This window comes from Rhinolophus ferrumequinum, chromosome 17 (assembly GCF_004115265.2).
Source record: "Rhinolophus ferrumequinum isolate MPI-CBG mRhiFer1 chromosome 17, mRhiFer1_v1.p, whole genome shotgun sequence".
NCBI classification, from domain to species: domain Eukaryota; kingdom Metazoa; phylum Chordata; class Mammalia; order Chiroptera; family Rhinolophidae; genus Rhinolophus; species Rhinolophus ferrumequinum.
In genome coordinates, this window is record NC_046300.1 from 66482495 (window position 1) to 66508639 (window position 26145).

General features: G+C 37.8%; 1 protein-coding gene across 6 annotated transcripts in view; it reads right to left on the minus strand.

The window, feature by feature from the left end:
- Nucleotides 1-26145, minus strand: part of SHQ1 (SHQ1, H/ACA ribonucleoprotein assembly factor) — a 221105-nt gene that overhangs the window by 152902 nt on the left and 42058 nt on the right. For all 6 annotated transcript variants that reach the window (XM_033133193.1, XM_033133194.1, XM_033133196.1 and 3 more), the window contains exon 6: nucleotides 22471-22598. In XM_033133193.1, coding sequence (XP_032989084.1) covers nucleotides 22471-22598 — 128 coding nt within the window. The remainder of the gene's footprint in view (nucleotides 1-22470; nucleotides 22599-26145) is intronic.

The following is a 26145-nucleotide window of genomic DNA, read 5'->3' on the forward strand; positions in this document are numbered from 1 at the left end:
TTCCAGACTCCTTCCCCCACCTTTTTTTGCTACACTTCTGTATTCAAGGTATTTAAATGTCAGTTATTGACTTTAAAATTAAGATAACATATTTTGACAAAAGAAAATATAAAATAGCTAAATAAAACTATAAATATTCACTATCCATTTTGAAAGTTTTATACAAAAATATGAATATTCCCATATATGGGTCCATTTGAAGTGTATAGTACTAATATTCTTCACACACAGAAACAAAGTTATATGTAAATGCGCAAATATGACCATATCACACATATCAGACTTATGGGAAGAGGATGTTTCTTTTCAACATAGTATATTTTCCTTTTCTTCTTTTGCTTGGCATTGTCTTTCCATCTTTATCAAGAACTCCCCCACCTCCATGTTAAAAATTTAGTACAAATAATTTCACATTTTTCTTGACAAACATGTAATCAAATAAACACACAAACATATATACATGGGAGTTTATACCTCCCCTCCCCAAAGAATTAGATTACTTTTCTCTATGTAGCCTGTCTTACTCAACAGTATCTGGCAAGTTTCTCCAAGTCAGTTGGTACCTAGCTCATTTTTGCGAAGGCCTTGAATATGCCATGGAGTAGCAGCGTCTATCCAACCACTCCTCATACTGATGGGCATTCGCTGTGCTTCCGGTTTTCTGCCACTGCTAATAATGCTGTATTCTTTAAAGGCTATAACTCTCCTTTCCAATGGTCATAAATAGAAGTTACCTTTCCTACACATACCTATCGCCCCGCCTCCCAGCAATGAATGTAATATCTCTTTTGAATCGTTTCCAATTTAATGGATATAAAGTGACTGTGGTAGGAAGAATCCAAAGATGACTGCGGGCAAGTCACATCATTTGAGTGTGGGCAGAACCTGTGACTTGCTTCTCTCCAAAAGAATACGCGAAGGTGATAAAACAGACATTGTCATGATTGTATTTTGTTATTAGCAGACTGGAGCAAGAGACTCACCTGCAGGTTTTGAAGAAATAAGATGCCATGTTGTGAGAGGGCTACTTAAGAGGAAACAATGGGGGTCTCTAAGATGGGAGAGTGGCCCCTAGCAGACAACCAGCAAGACCATAGGGGTCTCAGTACTATAGCCTCAGGAATGGAATTCTGCCAGCCATTGTGTGAGCTTAGAAGAGGACTCAGAGAACATAGCTGCCAACACCTACTAAAAAAAAAGGTGGTCATATCTGTCTACAGCTTTGCAAGACCCTAAGCAGAGGACCCAACTAAGCCATACCTGACTCCTGACCCACAAAACCTAAATCATATTAAGACTGTTCCTAATTTGAGTTAATTTGCTATGTAGCAAGAGGAAACTAATATAGTGACATATCATTGTTAATTCAGTATTTCTTTGACTACTAAACTTTGAGCATTGTTTCATAGGTTTGCTAGCAATTTGGCTTTGCTTCCCTGTGACTTGCCCATTTATGTGTTTTGCCCATTTTTTTCCATTGGATGGCTTGTCTTTGTCAAATTAAGAACTCTTTGTCTATCATAGATATGAACCCTAATCATCTCTCCATATCTACTGCATATCTATTGACTATGGTTATGGTATCTTGTAACACCAAATTATTTGTTTTTTTGTGTAGCCAAATACGTCCATCTTTAAAAAAAAACAAACAGTCAGGATTTATAACCTTCAATAAGGTTTCCTCAATCCCAAAAGTGTACTTGAAGTCTCTTTTCTAGATTTACTGTTTCCTTTTTTTAACTTTAAGTCTTTAATCCATCTGAAAGTTATTTTTTCATGTTTTAAGAGTTCAGTTAATTCCAGATGAATAGTTAATTCTGTCAGCACAGTTTGTTCAGTAATCCAACTTTTCCCACTGTATTGAAACACGAAACTTATAAAAGATCCGTTGCTTTTCTTGCTAAAAATGACTTCAAAGCATTTTTAGTTCTTGTCACTTGCAAATACACTATTTCCCCCATTCCCACTATTAAATACAATTGATAGAAGAGACAAAACCTATTTCTTTTCATTTATTTTTTAAAGTTTTTATTATTATTTTTAATTAAAGTTTATTGGGGTGACAATTGTTAGCAAAGTTACATAGATAACAATTCTGTGTACAATTCTGTAATGCATTATCTACATATCAAAATGTGTGTTCACCACGCAGAGTCAGTTCTCTTTCCATCACCATATATTTGATCCCCTTTACCCTCATCTACCACCCTTCTCATCCCTTACACTCTGGTAACCACTAAACTATTGTCTGTCTCTATGAGTTTTGTTTCTTCATTTGTTTTTCTTGTTTTTTTGTTGTTTTCACTTTTGTATACCACATATCAGTGAAATCACATGGTTCTCAACTTTTTCTGTCTGACTTATTACGTTTAGCATTATAATCTCAAGATCTGTCCATGTTGTCACAAATAGCACTATTTCATCTTTTCTTATGGCAGAATAGTATTCCATTGTGTCTACATACTACAACTTCTTTATCCAATCATCTATCGAAGGACACTTTGGTTGTTTTCATGTTGTGGCCACCATAAATAAAACTGCAATGAGAGGATGTCATAGGAATGGTGGCAGCAGGACACACTTTTTGAGTTCTCCCCCGGATCTTATCACAAACGGGACATCTATAACCCATTAAAGGACTCTCTGCTCGTCACGCAGAACAGCTAAGAGACTAGTGCAGGGATTACCTGAAGGTGGGCAAATTGGGCGAGCAGGGGAAGAGGGAAGGGAGCGGAGTGGAGACGCGGTCCGCATCTGTGGCAGTGGAAACGTGGCCGGCAGCTGCAGAGATGCAGGGGATCCCAGGACAGAACAGAGAACACAAAAGCCAGGAGATGGGCTCTTTCCCTGCATCCCACAGCTGATGTCTCCCACCAAGGGGCCAGCATATCCAGAGCATTTGAGGCAATAACCTCAGCTGAGACCCCCAGCTGGGCCCTAGGCCGGACAAAGGACACAAACTCCATACCTGGACCCCTCCCCCCCCACTCTTCCAATCCTAACCCCCCTCTCCAAGAGACTTAAACTAACTGGCCCCTGAACCGAGGAGTAGTATCAGATTACAGAGCAGCCTCAGTGCTCAGGCTCTGGGGAGACTGGCCTGCAGCTCTGACCCAGGGAAGAGGCTGGGCAGACTGTGATTTTTGCTGGGCTGTGAGAGAAGAGACTCCTCCATCCCCATCCCCCACCTTTTCTGGCCTGCAGGAAGAGTGTGACATGGCTAGGCTGGGAGAGAGAAGACCCCTCCATCCCCAGCCCCTACCCTTTCAGGCCTGCCTAGGGCAGGGCAATTACAACTGAGGAGGCACTCCCAGGGATCAGCAGTAGGCTGCACACACAACTCTGGGTTTTCAGCAGCTCAGAAATCTCCTGCCCGCCACATACACACACACACACACACACACACACACACACACGCACACACACAGACACACACGGAAGAAGTGCCCTAAGACTCCAAACTGGACACAGGGCTGGTGGTGCTACTCTTAGTCCACATATGTGCAGGCAAGAGCAGAAACTGCACTGACTTTGTAGAAATTACCATCCAGACCCCATAGCCCCACTCATCTAGAACTGCAGTCCCAAGGTCACTCTGGACACCAGGTGACCGGCTCTGCCTGCACAATATTCAGAGGATTCTTTGGTACAGCAGAGGACAACCTGGAGATTACTTGGTGGGCTTAAGCCAAGACTGGCGCTGCTTTTTTTGTTTTTTTATTTTGTTTTTGTATCTTTGATATCTTTGCCTGTGTTGAGTGCGGGTTGTCGGTTGTTTTTACATGTGAATGTATTCCATTTTTTCTTTGTTGTTGTTGTTGTGCTTGGTGATTTGCTTTGTTCTGAAATTGTCCTGCCAGGGCCCAGCTTAACAGGCAAAAGATTCAACACACTCAAAGGCCAACTCCAGACCAAACCACAGTACTACCGGGTTTGACCAACAAGTGACACACCCAGAGGGAATTCTCTACAGGCACAAGAGCCCATAGAGGCCAAACCACATTTAAGTGGTCAACCCTCACGCAGCAGAATGCCCTGCGGTGGGCAGAGCCAAGTCTCACAACTAGTCAGCCTAGGAGTTAACCCGACCTACTCACAAGTGAAAAGCAATTAAAGATCTTCTTTAACAGGACATTATACACAACATAAGAGTCACATTTGGAGCACACACAGAGAAGAACAACGAAATACTGCAAGTCAAATATAAAGGACACATACTACATAAGATAACCCAGCAAGAACTAAGAACTCTAGGGGATCTACCTAACACATCGAAGCAAACACAGAGTCAGCCAGAATGGGGAAACAAAGAAACATGTCCCAAATAAAAGAAAAGAAGAAACCTCCAGAAATGGAACCAAATGAAACAGAGGTAACCAACCTATCAGAGACAGAGTTCAGAACATTGATGATAAGAATGTTTATGGAGCTTAGAGACGACATAAAGGATAGAGAAATCATAACAAACAACCAGTTAGAACTAAAGAACACAGTTACTGAAATAAAGAACTCACTTGAAGGAATTAACAGCAGGTTAGATGAAGCAGAGGATCGAGTCAGTGACTTAGAAGACAAGTTAGCAGAGATCACCCACACAGAACAACAGAAAGAAAAAAGAATAAAAAACAATGAGGATGGCTTAAGAGACCTCTGGGATAACATCAAGCGCAACAACATGCTCATCATAGGAATACCAGAAGGTGACGAGAGGGAGCAAGGGATCCAGGACATATTTGAAGTAATAATGTCCGAAAATTTCCCCAACCTGATGAAGGAAACCACCATACAAGCCCAGGAAGTGCAGAGAGTTCCAACCAGGGTAAACCCAAACAGGTCCACACCAAGACACATTATACTTAAAATGGCAAAGGTTAAAGACAAAGAGAGAATCCTAAAAGCAGCATGAGAAAGACAGAGGGTTACATACAAGGGAACTCCCATAAGACTATCAAATGACTTTTCTACAGAAACATTGAAGGCCAGGAGGGAGTGGCAGGAGATACTCAAAGTGATGGAAAACAAAGGCCTACAACCTAGATTGCTTTATCCAGCAAGGCTATCATTTAAAGTTGATGGAGAGATAAAGAGCTTTCCAGAAAATAATAAGCTAAAGGAATTTATTACCACCAAGCCTGCATTGCAAGAAATACTAAAAGGACTTCTGTAAATAGAAGAAAGATCAAAACAACCTAACTACAAATTTAAAAATGGCAATAACTATGCACCTATCAATAATCACTTTAAATGTAAACGGATTAAATGCTCCAATCAAGAGACATAGGGTGGCTGAGTGGATAAGAAAGCAAGACCCTTGTATATGCCGTACACAAGAGACTCACCTCAGATCAAACGACACACATAGGCTGAAAGTGAAGGGTTGGAGTAAGATATTTCATGCAAATGGAAATGAGAAAACAGCTGGAGTTGCAATACTTATATCTGACAAAATAGACTTTAAAATGAAGAACTTGTTAAAAGACAAAGATGGGCACTAAATAATAACAAAGGGATCGATCTGACAAGAGGACATAACCCCAGTAAATATCTATGCACCCAACATAGGAGCACCTAAATATATAAAACAGATTTTGACTGACATAAAGACAGAGATCAACAGTAACACTATCTTAGTAGGGGACTTCAACACACCTCTGACAACAAGGGACAGGTCTTCTAGACAGAAAATCAATATGGAAACAATAGCCTTAAATGACCCATTGGACCACTTGGATTTAATCAATATTTTCAGAGCATTTCACCCCAATGCGGCAGAATACAAATTCTTCTCAAGCGCACATGGAACATTTTCCAAGATAGACCATATGTTAGGCCACAAAACAAGTCTTGATAAATTTAAGAAAATTGAAATCATACCAATTGTCTTCTCTGACCACAGTGCTATGAAATTGGAAATCAACTACAAGAAAAAAACTGGAAAACACACCAATTCATGGAGGCTGAATAACATGTTACTAAATAATGAATGGGTCAACCAGGAGATAAGGAAGAAATCATAAAATATCTCGAGACAAACAAAAATGAAAACACGACGACCCAAAATCTATGGGATGCCACGAAAGCAGTCCTGAGAGGGAAATTCATAGCACTGCAGGCCTACCTAAAGAAACAAGAAAAACCACTAATCAACAGTTTATCTTCACACTTAAGGGATCTGGAAAAAGAACAGCAAAATAAGTCCAAGGGAGTACAAGGAAGGAAATAATAAAGATCAGAGCTGAAATAAATGAAATAGAAACAAGAAAAACAATACAAAAGATCAATGAATCCAAGAGTTGGTTCTTAGAGAAGATAAACAAAGTTGACAAACCGTTAGCCAGACTCATTAAAAAAAAGATAGGACCCAATTTAATAAAATCAGAAATAAAAGAGGAGAAGTGACAACAGACACCACAGAAATACAAAAAAAAATTAAGAAATTACTATGAGCAACTATATGCCAACAAATTTGACAATCTGGAAGAAATGGACAATTTTCTAGAGGCGTACAACCTTCCAAGGCTAACTCAAGAAGAAACAGAAAACCTGAATAGACTGATTACCACCAGGGAAATTGAATCAGTAATCAACAATCTCCCAACAAACAAAAGCCCTGAACCAGATGGCTTTACAGGTGAATTTTACAAAACGTTCAAAAAAGAATTATCACCTATTCTCCTCAAGCTCTTCCAAAAAATCCAGAAGGAGGGAAGACTCCCAAACACTTTTTACGAAGCCACTTATCACCCTGATCCCAAAATCAGACAAAGACACCACAAAAAAAGAAAACTACAGGCCAATATCTCTAATGAACATAGATTCAAAAATCCTCAACAAAATATTAGTGAACAGAATTCAGCAATACATTAAAAAGATCACACACCATGATCAAGAGGGATTCATCCCTGGTATTCAAGGGTGGTTCAACATCCACAAATCAATTCATGTGATACACCACATTAACAAAATGAAACATAAAAATCACATGATCACATCAATAGATGCAGAAAAAGCATTTGATAAAATCCAGCAGCCATTTATGATCAAAACCCTGAAGTGGGAATAGAGGGATCATATCTCAATATAATGAAGGCCATATATGATAAACCCACAGCTAACATCACACTCAATGGGGAAAAGCTAAAACCATTCCCCTTAATATCAGGAATAAGGCAAGGTTGCCCACTTTCTCCACTTCTATTCAACATAGTGCTGAAAGTTCTAGCCACAGCAATCAGACAAAAAAAAGAAATAAAAGGCATCCAAATTGGTAAGGAGGAAGTAAAATTGTCATTATATGCAGATGACATGATACTATAGAGGACCCTAAAGACTCCACTAAGAAACTATTAGAGCTGATAGATGTATTTAGTAAAGTAACAGGATACAAAATTAATCAGAAATCAGTTGCATTTGTATATACTAATAATAAAATATCAGAAGGAGAAATTAAAAAAAAAATCCCATTTACAATGGCTTCAAAGACTATAAAATACCTGGGAATAAATTTAACCAAAGAAGTAAAAGACCTGTATTCAGAAAATTATAAGACACTGAAGAAAGAAATGAAAGAAGATACAAAGAGATGGAAACACGTACCATCTTCATGGATAGGAAGAATTAATATTGTTAAAATGTCCATACTACCTAAGGCAATATACATATTCAACGCAATTCCTATCAAACTACCAATGACGTTTTTCACAGAAATAGAACATATAATCCGAAAATTTATATGGGACCATAAAAGACCCAGATAGCCTCAGCAATCTTGAGAAATAAGAACAAAGTGGGAGGTATAACAATACCTGACATCAAATTATACTACAAGGCTATAGTAATCAAAACGGCATGGTACTGGCATAAAAATAGACACATAGATCAATGGAACAGAATAGGGAGTCCAGAAATAAATCCATGCCTATATGGCCATTTAATCTACGACAATGGAAGCAAGATTGTACGGTGGGGTAAAGACAGTTAATTCAATAAATGGCGCTGGGAAACTTGGACAGACACATGCAAAAATATGAAGCTGGACCACCTCCTTACACCATATTCAAAAATAAATTCAAAATGGCTTAAAGACTTAAATGTAAGATCTGAAACCATAAAATTCCTAGAAGAAAATATAGGAAGAAACTTCACAGATATTACCCAGAGTAAGATTTTTACTGATATATCTCCTCGCATGATGGAAGAGAAAAAATAAACATGTGGGATTACATCAAACTAAAAAGTTTTTTCACAGCAAAGGAAACCATCAATAAAACAAAAAGGTATCCTACTGAATGGGAAAAGATATTTGCCAGTGATATAACTGATAAGGGGTTAATATCACAAATTTATAAAAAACTCACTCAACTCAACTCCGAAAAACAACCCAATTAAAAAATGGACAGAGGACAAAAAAGACATTTTTCGTAAAAGGACATACAGATGGCAAACAGACATATGAAGAAATGCTCAACCTCAATAACCATCAGAGAAATGCAAATAAAATCCACGATGAGACATCACCTCACCCCAGTCAAAATGGCTATCATCAATAAATCAACAAACAACAAGTGCTGGAAAGGATGTGGAGAAAAGGGAACACTTGTGCACTGTTGGTGGGATTGCAGATTGGTGTAGCCACTATGGAAAACAGTATGGAGGTATCTCAAAAATCTGAAAATGGAACTACCTTACGATCCAGCAATTCCACTGCTAGGTATCTATCCGGAGATATCCAAAACTCTAATTCAAAAAACTTTATGCACTCCTATGTTTATTGCAGCACTATACATAATAGTTAAGACATGGAAACAACCGAAATGCCCATCGGTAGATGACTGGATTAAGAAACTGTGGTACATTTATACAATGGAGTATTAGTCGCCATAAAGAAGAAAGAAATCTTACCATTTGCAACAACATGGATGGACCTAGAGAACATTATGTTAAGTGAAATAAGTCAGACAGAGAAAGACAAATACCATATGATCTCACTTATATGTGGAATCTAAAGAAAAGAATAAGTGAATGAACTAATCAGAAACAGTTTTGGAGACAAAGAGGAAAAACTGAGGGTTGCTAGATGGGCGGGGGGTGGGAATAAAGGGGAAGGTGAGGGGATTAGAAAACAGTCAGTAACCACAAGATGGCCTTGGGGTTCTGAAAATTAATTTGGGGAATGTAATCAATAATGTTGTAAAGATTTTATAGGGTATCCGATGAATACTTGTCTCCTTAGGGAGACCACCTCAGGGATGATGTAGATGCCTGATCACCGTACTGTACACCCGAAGCTGAAGCTGAACAATAATGAATGCCAACTATAATTTTATATATATATATATATATATATATATATATATATGTATACATATATATGTATATACTTACAAGAAGCGGAGTACAGCATTAGGTATAGAGACAGTGGAAATGTAATGGCTCTGTGCGATGTCAGAGGGATAGTGGGTGGGGGCAGGGGGGTTCACACAGTGTGAGGGATATAAATGATAAACGTCGAAGTAAAAAATAATTCATGCTAAACAAATATTAGAACTGCTCAGTTTAAGTCTCCTCAACAAAACTAACCTTCCAAAGGAGAATTTAAATTACTCCTTAGACAACTCAATTATTGAAAATGGATGAAAAGGAAAGAAAGTAGCTAATACAGAGGAAAGATGATATGACATGGAATCTCTTTTCCCTGTTATCATTTGCTTTAACATGGTAAAATGATAATATGATTGAATGGGTTTACAAGGCTAGACATACACTTTATGTGCCGATTCAAGTTAAAACATGAGCTAGAAAATGTACCAGTTAGGGAAAGTCTTGGTTCAAAGAACTCAGTGTTTTAGGAAGTCACTTACCAGCAAAAATGCAAATATACTAAGTCACAGCTGATGGACTATTAATAAATCATTTAAAAAAAAGTTATTACCAAAGGGGAATTTTATAAAAGCCAGATGAAGAATGTGTTTCCAAAAGAGTGTTTGAACAATGAGTTTGAACAAGGCTCATTCTGTCTCCATGCTGCTCTCTTAGATTATAAACTATGTTAAAACAGAAACCATGTCTTTCTTAGAAGCCCTCTTTCATCAGAATACCCCAAAACAGGTCCCATGCAGGATGGAGCATAAAAAATGGGATTGGTTTCTGCTGATGAAATGTGTAATCATGTTCACTCAGGAGTCAATGGAAATACTAGAAATAAAAATTGTATTTTCTAAAAAATAAAAAAATAAAAAATAAATTAAAAAAAAACTGCAATGAACATTGAATGCACATATATCATTACGGATAAATGTTTTCAGATTTTTTGGGTAGATACCCAAAAGAGGAATTGCTGGGTCATACAGTAATTCTATTTTTAATTTTTTGAGGAATCTCCACACTGCCTTCCATAGCGGCTGCACCAGTCTGCATTCCCACCAACAGTGTATGAGGGTTTCTTATTCTCCACAACCTATCCAATACTTGCTATTATTTGTCTTCTTGTTGATAGCCATTCTAACTGGTGTGAGGGGATATCTCATTGTGATTTTTATATTCATTTCTCTGATGATTAGTGATGTTCACCATTTTTTCATATGTCTATTGGTCATTTGTATGTCCTCTTTGGAGAAATGTCTATTCAGGTTCTTTGTCCATTTTTTAATAGGATTGTTTGTCTTTTTCTTGTTGAGCTGTATGAGTTCCTTGTATATTTTGGATATTAGCCTCTTATTGGAGGCGTTGTTTGCAATAATCTTCTCCCATTCAGTTTGTTGCTGTGCAGAAGGTTTTTAATTTGATATACTCCCATTAATTTATTTTAGCTTTTACTTCCCTTGAAGACAAATTCATAAAATCCTCTTTGAACCCAAGGTCCGTAAGTTTAGTACCTATGTTTTCTTCTATGCAGTATATTGTTTCAGGTTTTATGTTTAGGTCTTTGATCCATTTTGAATTAATTTTGGTACATGGTGACAGAGAACAGTATAACTTCATTCTTTTGCCTGTGGCTTTCCAATTCTCCCAGCACCATTTGATGAAGAGGCTGTCTTTTCTCTTGTTTGTCTTGTTTGTCGTGTTTTTGGCTTGTTTGTCGAAAACTATCTGTTCATATTTATGTGAGTTTATTTCTGGGTTCTCGATTCTATTCCATTAGTCTTTGTGTCTGTTTTTCTGACAATACCATACTGTTTTGATTATTGTTGCCCTATAGCACAAGTTGAAATCAGGGAGTATGATACCTCCAGTGTTGTTCTGTTTTCTTAGGATTGCTTTGACTATTCAGGGTCTTTTATGGTTCCATACAAATCTGACAATTTTTTGTTCTATTTCTTATAAAATGACATCGGGATTTTGACAGGGATTGCATTAAATCTATATATTACTTAAGGTAATATGGCCATTTTAACTATATTGATTCTTCCAATCCATGAAAATGGAATGTCTTTTCATTTCTTTGCATCTTCTTCAATTTCTTTTAAAATGTCTTATAGTTTTCAGTGTATAGGTCTTTCACATCTGTTGTTAAGTTTATTCCTAGGTATTTTATTCTTTTTGTTGCAATTGCAAAAGGAATTGATTTTTTAATTTTCTTTTTCTGAGGTTTCATTGTTAGTATATAGGAATGCAATGGACTTTTATATGTTGATTTTGTAGCCAGCAACTTTACAATTCGTTTATTGTTTCTAGTAGCTTTCTGGTGGAGTCTAAAGGGTATTCTATATATAGCATCATGTCACCTGCAAAAAGTGACAATTTAACTTCTTCATTCCCTATGTGGATGCCTTTTATTCCTTTCTCTTGCCTGACTGCTCTGGCAAGGACATCCAATACTATGTTGAAAAGCAGGGGTGATAGGGGACAGCCCTATCATGTTCCTGAACATAAAGGGCTTCAGTTTTTCACCGTTATTTATGATATTACCTGAGAGTTTGTCATATATGGCCTTTATTATGTTGAGGTATTTTCGTTTTATACCCACTTTATTAAGTGTTTTACTCATAAATGGATGTTGTATCTTGTCAAATGCTTTTTCTGCATCTATTAATATAATCATATGATTTTTGTCCTTTGTTTATGTGATGTATCACATTGATGGATTTGCGGATGTTGAACCATCCTTGTGCCCCTGGTATGAACCCCACTTGGCGTGATGTATAATTTTTTTAATGCATTGTTACATGCGATTTGCAGAATTTTGTCGAGGATTTTTGCATCTGTATTCATCAGAGATATTGGTCTGTAATTTTCTTTTTTTGTGTTATCCTTACTAGGCTTTGGTATCAGAGTAATGTTGGCTTTATAAAATGAGTTAGGGAGTATTGCCTCTTCTTCAGTTTTTTGGAAGAGTTTGGGCAGGACAGGTATTAGATCCTCTTTGAATGTTTGGTAGAATTCACTAGTGAAGCTATCTGATCCTGGACTTTTGCTTTTAGGACGGTTTCAGATGACTGATTCAATTTCCTGTTGATCAGTCCATTTAGATTATCCGGTTCTTCGTGATTCAGCTTAAAAAGGCTATATGTTTTTAAGAACATGTCCATTTTTTCTAGGTTATAGAATTTAGTGGCATGTAGCTCTTCATAGCATTCTTGTATAATCCGTTGTATTTCTGGGGCATCCGTATTTCTGTAACTTCCCTTGTTTCATTTCTGATTTGTTTGTGTCTTTTCTCTTTTTATCTTAGTGAGTCTAGCCAAGGGTTTGTCAATTTTATTAATCTTTTCAAAGAACCAGCTCTTTGTCGCATTAATTTTTCTATTGTCTTTTTGCCCTCTATTTCATTTAGTTCTGCTCTGATTTTTATTATTTCCTTTCTTCTGCTGACCTTAGGTTTCATTTGTTTTTCTTTTTCAAGTTCTTTAAGGTGTAATGTGAGGTTATTTACCTGGGATTTTTCTTCTTCCTTGAGATAGGCCTGTAATGATATAAATTTCCCTCTTAAAACTGCTTCGCTGAATCCTAAAAACTTTGGTATGATGTATTTTCATTCTCATTTGTTTCTATGTATCTTTTGATCTCTTCCCTTATTTCTTCTTTGACCCAATTGTTTTTTAACAGTATGTTGTTTAATCTCCATGTATTTGTGTTTTTTCCTGCTTTCTTTTTGCAGTTGATATCCAATTTCAAAGCCTTGTGCTCAGAGAACATGATTGGTATGATTTCAATCTTCTTAAATTTGCTGAGGCTAGTTTTATGTCCCATTATGGTCTACCCTTAAGAATGTTCCATGTACACTAGGAAAGACTGTATAGTCTGATGTTCTAGAATGAAGTGCTCTATAAATGTCAATTATGTCCATTTCATCTAATGTGTCATTTAGGGCTGCTATTTTGTTATTTATTTTCTGTTTGGATGATCTATCCATAGCTGTCAATGATGTATTTAGGTCCCCTAGTATAATCGTGTTTTGGTCAATTTCTCCCTTTAGTTCTGTTAGTAGTTGCTTTGTATATTTCGGTGCTCCTTCATTGGGGGCATAAATATTGATGAGTGTTATGTCTTCTGGCTTTATGGACCCCTTTATCATTATGAAATGTCCATCTTTGTCTCTTGTTACCTTTTTTATCCTTAAGTCTTTTTCATCTGATATCAGTAGGGTTACATCTGCTTTTCTCTGAATACCATCTGTTTGGAGTGTCAATTTCCACCCTTTCACTTTGTCCTTGTAGCTGAGATGTATCTCTTGGAGGCAGCATATGGTTGGTTTTAGTTTTTTGATCCAATCTGCTACTCTATGCCTTTTTATTGGTGAGTTCAGTCCATTTACATTTAACGTGATTATTGATACATGAGGACTTTCTATCATTCTATCTTTGGTTTTCTGGTGGGACTCTGTCTCCATTGTTTGTTTGCCTTTTTGTTGCTGTATATTATTTCAGTGTGGTGGTATTCTATGATTTTTCCTTCTGTTTCTTCTTGTTTTGTTATATATTTCCATTCTGGACTTTTTTTTTTTTTGAGTGTTTACCATTAAGTTTATGTCTTTCATCCATCTGGTCAGCTCTATTACCTAAGTTTCACATTTAGAGTATTCCATTTTCTTCAGCACGCTTACTTTCTCCATTTCTTGTGCCTGTGCAGACCTTTACTCTGTCCCCTTTTATGTTTTTGTTGTCACAAATTATCCCTATTTATGCTGTGAGTTGATTTCTGTGCTGCAGTAACAAACTGTCTTTTTCCTCTCTCTTTTTTAAAGTGTTTTCTTTCCTTCTTTACTCTGTATGTATGTTTAAATGTATAGTGTCTTATCTGGTGTAGGTGTTGCCATTTCCTGCTTCTGTCTGTCTGTTCATACGTGTTCAAAACTACTCATGGTTTTGTATTCTTTTGGTTTTTTGTTTCAGGTCAAATAGCCTCCTTCAGTATTTCTTGTAGTGCAGGTGATGCGTCAGAAAATTCCCTGAGCTTCTGTATGTCTGGAAAGGTCTTCACTCCTCCTTCATATCTAAAGGATATATTTGCTGGATATATTATTCTTGGCTCATAATTTCTCTCTTTCAATAGTTTGAATATTTGATATACTCCCTCCTGGCTTGTAGAGTTTCTGCTGAAAAATCTGATGATAATCTCATGGGCTTTCCTTTGTAGGTTACCATCTTCTTTTCCCTAGCTGCTTTGAAGATTCTTTCTTTGTCATTAATTTTTGACAGCTTCAATACAATGTGCCTTGGAGAAGGCCTGTTGGGATTGAGGTAATTAGGTGTTCTATTTGCTTCTTGGATTCAAGGATCCTGTTCTTACCACAAGTTTGGGAAGTTTTCATTGACTATTTTTTTGAATATAATCTCTGTTCCTTCTCCATCTGGTATGCCCATTATTCTTATATTGCTCTTTTTGGATGGAGTCAGAAAGTTCTTATAGAGTTCTTTTATTTCTTTTAACTCCCAAGTCTCTCTCTTGTTCCATCTATGTCATTTCCAGATTTCTATCTTTGATGTCACTGAGTCTTTCCTCCATCTGGTCAGCTCTATTACCTAAGCTGGCTATTTCATTCTTCATTTCTTTTATTGAGTTCTTAATCTCCAGAAATTCTATTTGGTTCTTTTTAAAAATTTCAATCTCTTTAGTAAAATGTTCATTTTGTTCTTTGATTGTGTTTCTGAGTTCATTAAATTGCCTGTGTTTTCTTGCATCTCGTTGAGTTTTTTCAGAACTGCAATCTTGAATTCTGTGTCATTTAAGTCACATATTTCCATGTCTTCAAGTACCTTTTCTGGAGACTTTTCATTTTCTTTCTGAGCTGCCTTGTTACATTGATTATTTATGCAAATTAATGAATTATTATTTCCCTTCCTAGGCATCTACAGGAGTGGGTTCTACAACAGGTTGGTAGGAAGAGGTCTTTCTTTTGCTTTCTAGTAGGTATTGGTACAATGCTTTATTTTCTCTCTGACTATAGCCTTTTGTTCTCTCTCACGCTGTAGTGTTATATTTTCTTTGCACTGTTCTGGCTTCTCACACAATGGGGGGATTCCCTGGAAGGTGGGCTTCTCCTCTGTGAGCAGGTTGCCTGGGTCTCAGGGCACCACCTCCACTGGGGGATGTGGAGAGCTTCTGAAGTTCCGAAGCTCTTCCTGCACCAGATTCAGGGTCTGTGTTTTCAGTGGCTCTGTTTACCCCTGCAGGGATATGCCCAGACAGGTGGGGTCAGGGGAGAAGTGGGTTGTGAAAGGTGGCTCTGAGCAATGGCAGCAACAACCAGCTCAGCCAGTCCTGCACCCAAGGCTCCATCCCCTTTGCCGGAACTACGTAGTTCGGCTGCGAGTCTGTGGCTGTGGGCTGCAGTTCTCAGAAGTGCAAATATTCTGTTCTTTTTATCTGGTAATGCTACTGTTCCGATTCTAGTACTGGGCATGTGGAGGCAGGGCGAGTTCTGGAATAATAGGGAGGGGTTGGCTAGGCTCAGTGCATATGCCTTCCATCCTCTGCTTGGCAGTGAGGTCTCAAATCGCTGTTGTCACCCCTCTTCCGACAGTCTTTGCTCCATGGTTTCTGCCATGAGTGTTGGGTTCAGTCGTACTATCCCTCAGGCAGGACTGCGGGCCATAAGGGGAGCACTAGCAGTCCGAGTTCTTCCCTCTCCCATGACAGCTGTAGCTCCAGAATGCAGGGAGCTCGGAACTCCGAGCAGCGGTCTGTGTCCTGTGCCTGAGCGCCCACTTCTCCACACTTCCCCTTTCCCTCCTTCCCTGCTTGCCCAATTTGCCCACCGTTAGATGATTTCAGTTGCGCATCTCTTCGTCTTGCCTGTCTGCTGCACTAGGAGCCCTTTGTGGAATTACAGTTGTTCAATTTGTTGTAAATTCCAGGGGAGATTTAGAGGCTTATCTCACACCATGATTTCTATGACGTCATAGCACTATTTCTTTTTACAAGTCAGCCACCTTACCAAATGTTGACTACCGAGACCAAAAAGCAAACTAAGGTACTAGATGAAAGATAATGGTTAAAAAAAAAAAAAAATCATGTTACATTTACATTGTTAAGGCAACCATGTATGAGACTGCAGCTCCTTCTAAGTTTCCTTTGATGCCTACAATTTAAGCAAGGTATCAAAGTATGTATCTTCTCACATTAATGAAACACGAGCATTAATGGTTCCTCAAGTAAAATACATCTTGTGTTCGAGCAAGATTTACAGAAAGAATAACAGCTAACAACCATAGATATGCTCAGTTCCTAGCTAGTATAAGTAAAAAATGGCCTAGTAATTGTCTTAGAGAGATTTTTAAAGAAACTTAAGAATCTAGATATATTGTTACCTCTAAATAAAAGTGCTATCAATCTCTTACCTTGCAAGATAATCCTTCATTTCTCTTCCATGCCCTATCAAACAATCACCTTCAAATTCACTTGTTCTTAAGGCCAGTACAGAGGAGCATTCAGCTTCCAGTTCCATAGTGCTTCATGTCAAAGTAATACCACAATAACTTTCAAGCCTGTTTCTCCAGGTTTTAGAATTGTCCATTATTTAATAGAGGAAAGACTAAACTGCTATAACAAAGGGACCATAAAATACAGGGGCTTAAGTAAGATAGAAGTTTCTTTCTCATGCTTCTATTCTGAAGGACAGATCCAGGGCTGGCAGGGTATCAGCATCTCTATAATATGACTTCCATCTATGGGTTCAAGACAATTGCTCCAGGTTTTTACCATTTTCTAACCAATGGGAAAGTAGGATAAGAGGAGAATGCAAGTAGCTTCTTTCTAAAGAACTGATCCAGAAAGGGCACATAGTACTCCTGCTTACTTCCCATCATCCAGGACTTGGTCACATGAACACACCCAGTGGCCAGGAAAGGAAATGTAATCACTAGGCAAGTGGTCATGTGCCCAGTTCCAACTTAGGAAGCCTCTTAGGGGAGAAGGATTAATAAGAGACACCTGGTTGTCTCTACCACCTTTTCGGAGACCAAAATTATTAAACTGCCTTTTAATATTCCCAAACCACTCTCTTGATAGTTAGCTACCCAGCTCCTTTCTGTCTTAACAAAAGACTGCCCTTCTGCTCATCACAATAGGGCAAAAGCCAAAGGATGAGAATGTAATTACTCACACATGATGTCCCCTTTTCACATTTAGTTTTCAAAACTCTTAGGAGCCTTAAGTTTAACATGGTTTCTTTTTTTTTGAAGGCTTGCTTCCAGTTGTTTGGCAGCTTGTCCTCTGGAGGAAAAAAAACCCTTAAATACACTTACTTGAAATTATTAGAAGCAATACTCCTTTGTTCACTAAAATACACATAGTGCAAAAAAAAAAAAAAAACAACCAGGTTTTGAAATATTTTTTATAATTATGTTTTCAACCATGTTAGAAATTCTATGTTTAAAAAATAGAAAAAAAAAGGAGATGTATTTACATAAGCATTGCTCTCATAAAAGAACAAATAACTATCAGAATGCATTTATTTAATCTGATGGCCAGCAACATAGAGAAATGTGTATATTTTTAAACTCTATGCAGGTAGGTATCAGGTAAAGTATTCTTTAAAGACTGACATTTAAAAACAAAATTAATAAAGACAGATAAACTGGGGGTTGATTAAAACTTCATTAAAAGCTCATATAAAGATCCCTTAATTGAAACAAGCTCTCAGTTCATTTAAAGCGATTTCATTTAAGGAAACTCTAAGAAGCACCATATTCACTACATGAAGAAAGACTACCTGACCAAGTATTTTAAGACCCCTCGTATGCAGCAAGGTTTGTGACAGTATACCCTTAGGTATAGTTTTTGAGACGTTCATTACTTTAGCTAATAACAGGAACGTGCCAGGTGTTCATGATGGTATTATTTGACTAGAGAAAAGCCTTTCTATCCTAGTTGACTAATAAAGACTTCTTCCACATAATTCTGAATCACAAGGTAGTGGACCCAGAACCGTTCAACAACACATCGACTCCTGCATGTCCATTTCTTCATCCTGAAGTAACCACACCTGCATATGTCTAATGACTTATAAATGCTGACCTGAGAACTGCAGGGGCTGATGTTACATCACCCAGAAATGCTTCCACACATCACAGGTCACTTTCCATGACTGTATCCGTGAGAAAAACCTACTTGAATATACTCTTCTGAATTCTTGGATGCTAGGTGCCCCTGGCCTTTATTTAAAACACCAGCACCTTTTCCTGAGTGTTTTTAAGTTCCATTTTGGCCTAAGCAGTTCATTAATAATACACAGACATATTTAAATTCTGAAATTCAAGCAAAGAAACCAGAGATGAAAAATAACAATAACAACAAACCAGGAAATCACTAGAGAAACCAAAAGTCTGAACTCCCCAAGGCCTTTTTTATTAGAGCTGTAAATCATATCACCCAAAGGGGAACTTGGCGAGGTGTGTACACAGTCCGGTCTAACCAGGCAACAGCACTGGGAATAACTACAGATGCAGGGCCAACAATGCTTGGATGACTGCTGCCAGGAGTAACATCTGTCAAACATTGATACGACTTAGCTACTCTCCAGAGCAGCCTTGCTATATACGTCATAGTTCACAACATTTCGATTAATTATACTTCTGTAAATAATCAACAGTCATACAAAAGCCAGCTAAAAACTCAGTTCATTTAGGGTAGAAACTGGTGCCCTAGCATTGAAGCAAATGGCCCAAGATCACCTCCCAACATTAAAAACCCCATCAATATATCTAAAGACTGCAGAGAGGCTCCCACCAAAATGGAAAGTGACCTCACTTCACTGAGAACATTTTCTAGTTTAGTTTCTTTTAATTCTTCCCTTCTGTCTAAGTGCCCCTCCCAAATATCCTTGTCTTCTGTGGGTCAACAATTAAATTATCCATGATCTGGCTCCTCTCAGAGGAAAGCAAATCTGTCTATGACATTGTACACTTTCTGGAAACAGATCAAGGGAACCAGAAAATGTATGGCATTCAAGCCCTCAATCTAAGTGGGCAGACATGTAACGCTACAACCTTCAAAGCTGAGATGGACAGCTCTCCAAACACTGAAGAGACCCCTGGTGCCAAACAGGGTATCCCTGCTAGGAAGCTCATGGACTATAAATGGTATGTGGTGTCAATCACGTGCCGAAACCACCAAAAGACACCATGGGATGTGGAAAGTCCATTTGCATGAAACCAGACTCAGTGGGAGCATAGCACTTAACACTTCCACTTACAAGCCTTTGGGGAGGAAGATCAGGATCAATATAAAACTGAAGATATTAATAAATATCTCCGTGTTGTAACTCACAGCTATGATGAAAATGACAGGATAATAACTGAGGCAAAGGTTATCTGGAATTCAAAACAATCCAGCTTAATATTTTATGGATATAAAAAGATGAGGGTGAGCCGAAGGTGCACCCTCCTTGCACTGTCGCCTGCCAGGCACCCCCTGAGGAAGAAGCGTAAGAGGCAGCACCCAGAGAGGTAAGAGGCCTGGAGGCGAAGAAAAAGGGGAAGAGGACGGGAAACCACAGCAGCAACAGCTTCGTGAGTGGCTAAGAATTTGCAGGTTTATTTCTTGGTTTATTTCTTTTCTCCCATATTTTATTCTAGTTCAACACGCTTCAATTTATTCCTCCAATTCTGGGTGTCTCAAATACTTGAACAAGGAAAAAATATTGAGAGAAGAATCTCGTTAACAAAAAAACTTCCCCTTACAGTTTTGTAAATATACAAAAATTTCAATTTCACAGAAAAGCCGTTCAGTTCCTGGCTCTCCTGCCACTGATTTTACTCTGTAATAATAATTTCTAACAATTACAATATGCTAAGGATTTTAAATACACCATCTTATTCAATCTTCATGACAATTCAACAAGGTAAGCAGAGGATTTCCACAGCAACCCAGAGAGAGCTGCAAGACCACACAGCTAGCCCGAAGGGGGGCAAGGCTCAAACCCCAAAACGCAGTGTTTAGCTTCCATGTATCCTTCACCCCATACTTGGCACATTTAGAAGAGGACTTTCTGTACAACACAGAGCTCAAGTTCTTCTACCTTAGATCACAAGCCCTTGCTACTTTAAAGATAATTTACAGAATGAATCACCACACTAGCTTTGCAGACTGTGATTATTCTTGAAGCCCCAGTCTGGATATACGCCATGGGTCAGATGAAGATGAAGGGTCAGGAGGGCCACTGGTTGAAGGGATGGGCTGACTTAATCTGTGAAAATTATACCCAGGGAACTAACTCAAAGCGTAGCTGACACAGAAAACAGGACTTAGGACAAGCTACCATTAATTAAAGTAGAGCAAGTTAGAATTTAAATCAAAGGTAATGCCTTCTCTTGATTTTTAGGGTAACTAGCTCACCCTTGTGGACAGAAAACTGCAACCACCAAGTTCCTCCTATACCACCTCATTAAAATACTGCACTAAAATTGGGGAAACTGATTTAGACCAGTAGACACAGCCTTGATGATTTAACTTTGAGCAAACTTTCTGAGCAGATTTACATGGCATATACAATTAACTACCTATATTGTATTAGCAATCCTATACCTTAAAATTTGTCCATATAATATATGTGGGAAGTCTCTGAAAGATTCTTAACCTCAAATCAAATATAAAACCAAGGATTTGTTGAAAACAATGTAACAAGAGTCATTATTTATAAATGTTTCTGTTGTACAGTGGAGTCAATTCTAAAAGATTACAGCAATTTTTCAATCTGGTAGAAATCACCTAAACTCTCACCTAACTACAAAAATATTTACTGCAATATTTATTTGCTATATAAATATTTATTGAGTATCTATAACAGGCTTTATGCTAGACATTAGATAATGAGCAAGTAACAGGCTATTGCGTTGCTACGTGTAAAATCAGAATGTTATCATGAAATAGAGACCCTGCACATACTTCAGATTGAGTGGTCAAAGGATGTCACTTTAGAAAACTGTAAAACACCCAAATGTCCATCAGTAGTAAACAGCCCGAATGTCTATCAATCATGAAAATATACAACAGAATACTAGGCAGACATTAAAAACTTCAGGTAGAATTTCAAGTGTCGATAGGGAAGATATACCACATATATGACAAACTGGAGAAAGTAAGATAAGAAGAGAGTATATATGAATCTATGCATATAAATTTATTAAAGCAAGTATTCAGCTGTGGGTATGTGCATTAAAAATATCCCAAAATTATTAACAGTGATTACTTTCAGGAAGAGAAATTTGGAGTGTGGAGACTATATTCCATTTAATATGTGTGTGAGTGCGTGTGTGTGTGTGTGTGTGCGTGTGTGTGTACTCTTTTCATTTAAACACTGAAAAATTATTTTTAACATATAAATAAAAGCCAAATCAGTACGACAGAAACCATGGGCCTTCTACTATTAGTCTATCTGAAACTTATAATTCTAATTTACAAACTTAATATACAAACCTCCCACTTAAGGAAGGCGGTAATTAAATGACCACCTAAAAAAGGACTGTTTGTGGACATTTGGCTTAATGTTAAATATGGCACAGCCACTTCCTGTGGCTCACAAAACCCTCCCAGTTCAGCTTTCATTGGTAAAAATTGGCCCACCTGCTCTCTGTAAGGTACAGATATGAGTATAACTATTCATTCCTATTTTGACATTAACAACTTGTGAAAACACTGGGGAGGACACATCAAATATATTCAACAGATAAATGGAATGAAAACTGGGTCTTCTTACGCCTTTTACTAACATTCAAATGCCCTTCCCACAGAGCAATGTTCAGATCTCTTAGGCAGATTCCTCAACAACTACAAATGTCCTATGTGTTAATGTCCCTAAATTTACTAAAAATTAAAAGTTTTAAAAAGGATCTCAGTGATTCAAAAGTAAAACATACTTTAAAAGAATTTCCCAAGAAAAATAAGTAGAGTGGCGTTTCCAGCACGGGTTGAAGACCCCATTTCCAAAACTAGCAAACCAAAGTAATGCCTTTACTCTATGAGGCAATTACAATTAGGTGCTTAATAACACGGAGAGCAGTAAACAAAAGAGCCTATTTTGGGGTTTCTTACCTAATGCAGCATGATCTTCTTGCTCCTGACTCTTTCCCAAAGGGGCCATTATTTTTGAATATGTATCTGTCCACCAAGCATTATACTTCAAAACCTGTTCAACTGCCTCATCTTCAAAAAAGTCAGCTCTGAAAAAAAAAACATTGAATGAGACTGTTATATAGAATTAGGCTGGTTTTCATTTTTTTTTTTAAATTTTATAACTCATCATATTTGAACTGGGAATATAGATTAATTCAAAGTACATTTCTTTCTTTTTTTTAACTTTTATTTATTTAAAGTGTGTTTTCCCAGGACCTATCAGCTCCAAGTCAAGTTGCTGTTTCAACCTCGTTGTGGAGGGTGCAGCTCACACTGGCCCATGCAGGGACTGAACTGGCAACCCTGGTGTTAGTTAGAGCATCGCGCTCTAACCAACTGAGCTACCCCCAAAGTACATTTCAAGGAAAGACTGAGCACTGCATTTACTTTCTTTGTGGTTAGTAATCATCATAAAACAAAAAGTAAGCCTCTGGCTAGAAGGATACTTGACATTGACATTTATGACCTCTTCAAATGAAAGGTACACAGGAGATCAGGCTTACCCTAAAGTCCCATCCCAGTCCTACAGCGGTATGGGGTGAAGCAAATCTGAACACACATGGATCTGAAGCCCAGCACTTGTGCTTGGATTGCAAATATCACAGATTTTGGTAAAGTTACAGTGAAGGAAATTATCTTTTAACTCCACCAACAAATAAAAATAAAAACGTGAGTAGAAAATTTAAGAAACTGAATATCCACACAAAGGACACACACACGCATGCGCATATATCACTGTTTACTGTTTAGCTAGCACGTGTATTCATATTTTCTACCAAGATATAACCTATTTTATTTAGCTATGCTTATCTTAACAGTTCCTTAATTTAAAGCTACTGAAGAAGATCAGAGCAACCTTTGTAGAGAACAAAAAATTAATTTTCCTGTACTTCCATTTCTCAGTTTTAACTGGAAAAATAACTGTTATATTCAAAATATACTCTTGGAAGACACTTATTCAGAAAACATGCTATCTTGCATTCAAAGTTGGAAACTGGTATTCCTGGGAAACAAATGACAAAAAAAGTATAACTCAAGGTGAAAAATTCATTTATATTTCAGTTAATTAGAAACCCAAGGAATTGGTAGTTTTGATAAACTGGATTTTCTAGCTGATAGTTTTATGACCTTAAATATTTTTCCCTTTCGGCTGAGATATTGACATCTTTTAAAATTAGAAGTATGACAGATAACAACTTCTTCAAATATGCCAAGCACTGCACTAAGTGCTTCTAATTAATTATTTTCTTGAATCCTCATACCATCCCCATGGGCAGAGGATACTCTCTGCCCATTTTACATGGTGGAAACTGAGGGTCAGAAAAGTTGTATATCATGGCCAAGGTCAATGAACCAGCAAGAAGCATGACCAGGATTTGGACCCACTTAAGTCTTACTCCAGAATCCAAGCTATTAACCAATACACACATTCCATTTTTATGCCTGAGGAAATAAAGTACATATGGGACAAAATTGAACAGTAATTATCTTGAAATAATAATTCTCAATTTATGTCAGGTGCACAAGGCATATGAGACTAGGATAAAGTACGTGCTTTATAAACTACCATGTTTCCCTGAAAATAAGATCTAGCCAGACAAGCAGCTCTAATGTGTCTTTTGGAGCAAAAATTAATATAAGACCTGGTCTTATTTTACTATAATATAAGACTGGGTCTTATATAACAATTATATAAGACCCAGTTTTATATTAATTTTTGTTCCAAAAGACGCATTAGAGTTGTCTGGCTAGGTCTTATTTTCGAGGAAACACAGTAATCCTGCTAAGAGAGAGTCTCCTATTAGCTATCTCTTTTCCTTTAAAGTGAAGGAAAACTCAAACTGATGGTCGCCAGATGAGAGGGGATCTAGGAGCCTGGGTGAAAAAGGTGAAGGGATTAAGCAGTACAAATTGGCAGTTATAAAACAGTCACAGGGATGTAAAGTACAGAATAGAGAATACAGTCCATAATACTATAATAACTACATATGGTGTTAGGTGGGTAATAGTTATCAGGGCGAGGGGCACCTCATAAGTTACATAAATGCCAAACCATTATGTTGTACACCTGCAACTAATACGTATAATGCTGTTATGTGAACTGTAACTGAAAATAAAATGGAAGAAAACATTTTGAATTGAGGGTCTACTATAAACTTTTATCCACAAATCAGGATGTGAACTTTTCCTGGGAATTGAATTTCAAAAAGGATAAGCAAAATAAGAGTAAAAATGGCTAAACTGCTAAATAAATCAACAAAATACTAATTTTGTGCCACGTTCCAAGCTCCATGTTGGGTACTGGAGTTACACTGCTGACAAGACAGGCAGCCCTGGCCCTCACAGAACTCACGGTCTCATGGGAGCGTCAAACAATTAGAATGCAGCGTAGGAGCTATGACGTAACAGTACAAGAGTTTATGACAAAATGAAATTGGAATGACAGGCAAGCTCCCTGCAGGAACTAATATCTTAGCCAACAGCTGGATGATAATTAACAGTTAACCAGATTTAAGAGAGGTGGGAGAAAATAATCTGGGCTGAAAGAATAATTAGCACAGGCTAGGAAACAAGAAGGCATACTTAAGAGAAAAAAACAGTTGAGAATTGCTAGAAAAAATGTGTTGTGGTGACAACCGCGTTGTAAGCCATGTTAAAAAATCTAGAGGAGTTTTATCCCTAAGAACAACTGAACACTTAGAGCTTTTGCATACAGGACTGACATCAGTGTTCCAGAAACATCACTCAAACTTCCACCTGGGAAATTGTTTAAAGGGACCTGAAGGAACAGAAATAGTGGCTGTCTAGAATAGTATAGAGGCAATAGACATGGAGGAAAGTGGATAGATCTGACATGTAGTTAGAAGCTAGAATCCTCAGGACGTAGGAGTCAGGGGAGCCCGGAGTCAAGGTAGACGCCCAGGATTCTGGCCTTGACCACTGAGTGGACAACAGTGCCACTTATTGGGACAGGAACACAGGATGTTAGCAGACATGGCTGGAGTGACGATGACTTCTGCTTGGAACAGGCTGAGTTTGAGGTGTCCTTTTAGGACACACAGAGACCGGTCCAACAAGCAGTTAGACATGGAAGTCTGACACTCACGAGATACATGAGACAGTTAATGAGGCCAGAATCGCACAGGGAAAACTGTGAGGGTGACAGAAAAGGGTCTTGGACACCAGAGCACCAAGGACACTTAACGCAAAGGTAGATGAACCCATCTGAAAAGATGCTGGGTTTTGCCCTAAGGGAAAACTTATTTGAAAAAACCAAAAAAAGAACTGGCTCTGTAAAACTATCTCTGCCACCCGCATACCCCCCACACCCCAAAAATTTCAGAATATTTAAGTGATTATTTTGAGTAAGTTCTCACTAATACAGTCCCAGCAATTAAACTGCGATGATTTTTACATTGTCCCTGATTTAAGAGTTTTGTGAACAAGATTTGAGGCTGACTGATAGTCTACTTTCCAGAATAAATTACTTTCAAGTTTTTAAATGCCATTCAATCCGACAAGCCTCACTGAGTGCCCTCTACATGTGTGTAGCACCAGGGAGATGAGATCGGCAGGACTCACTCCCTGCCCTTC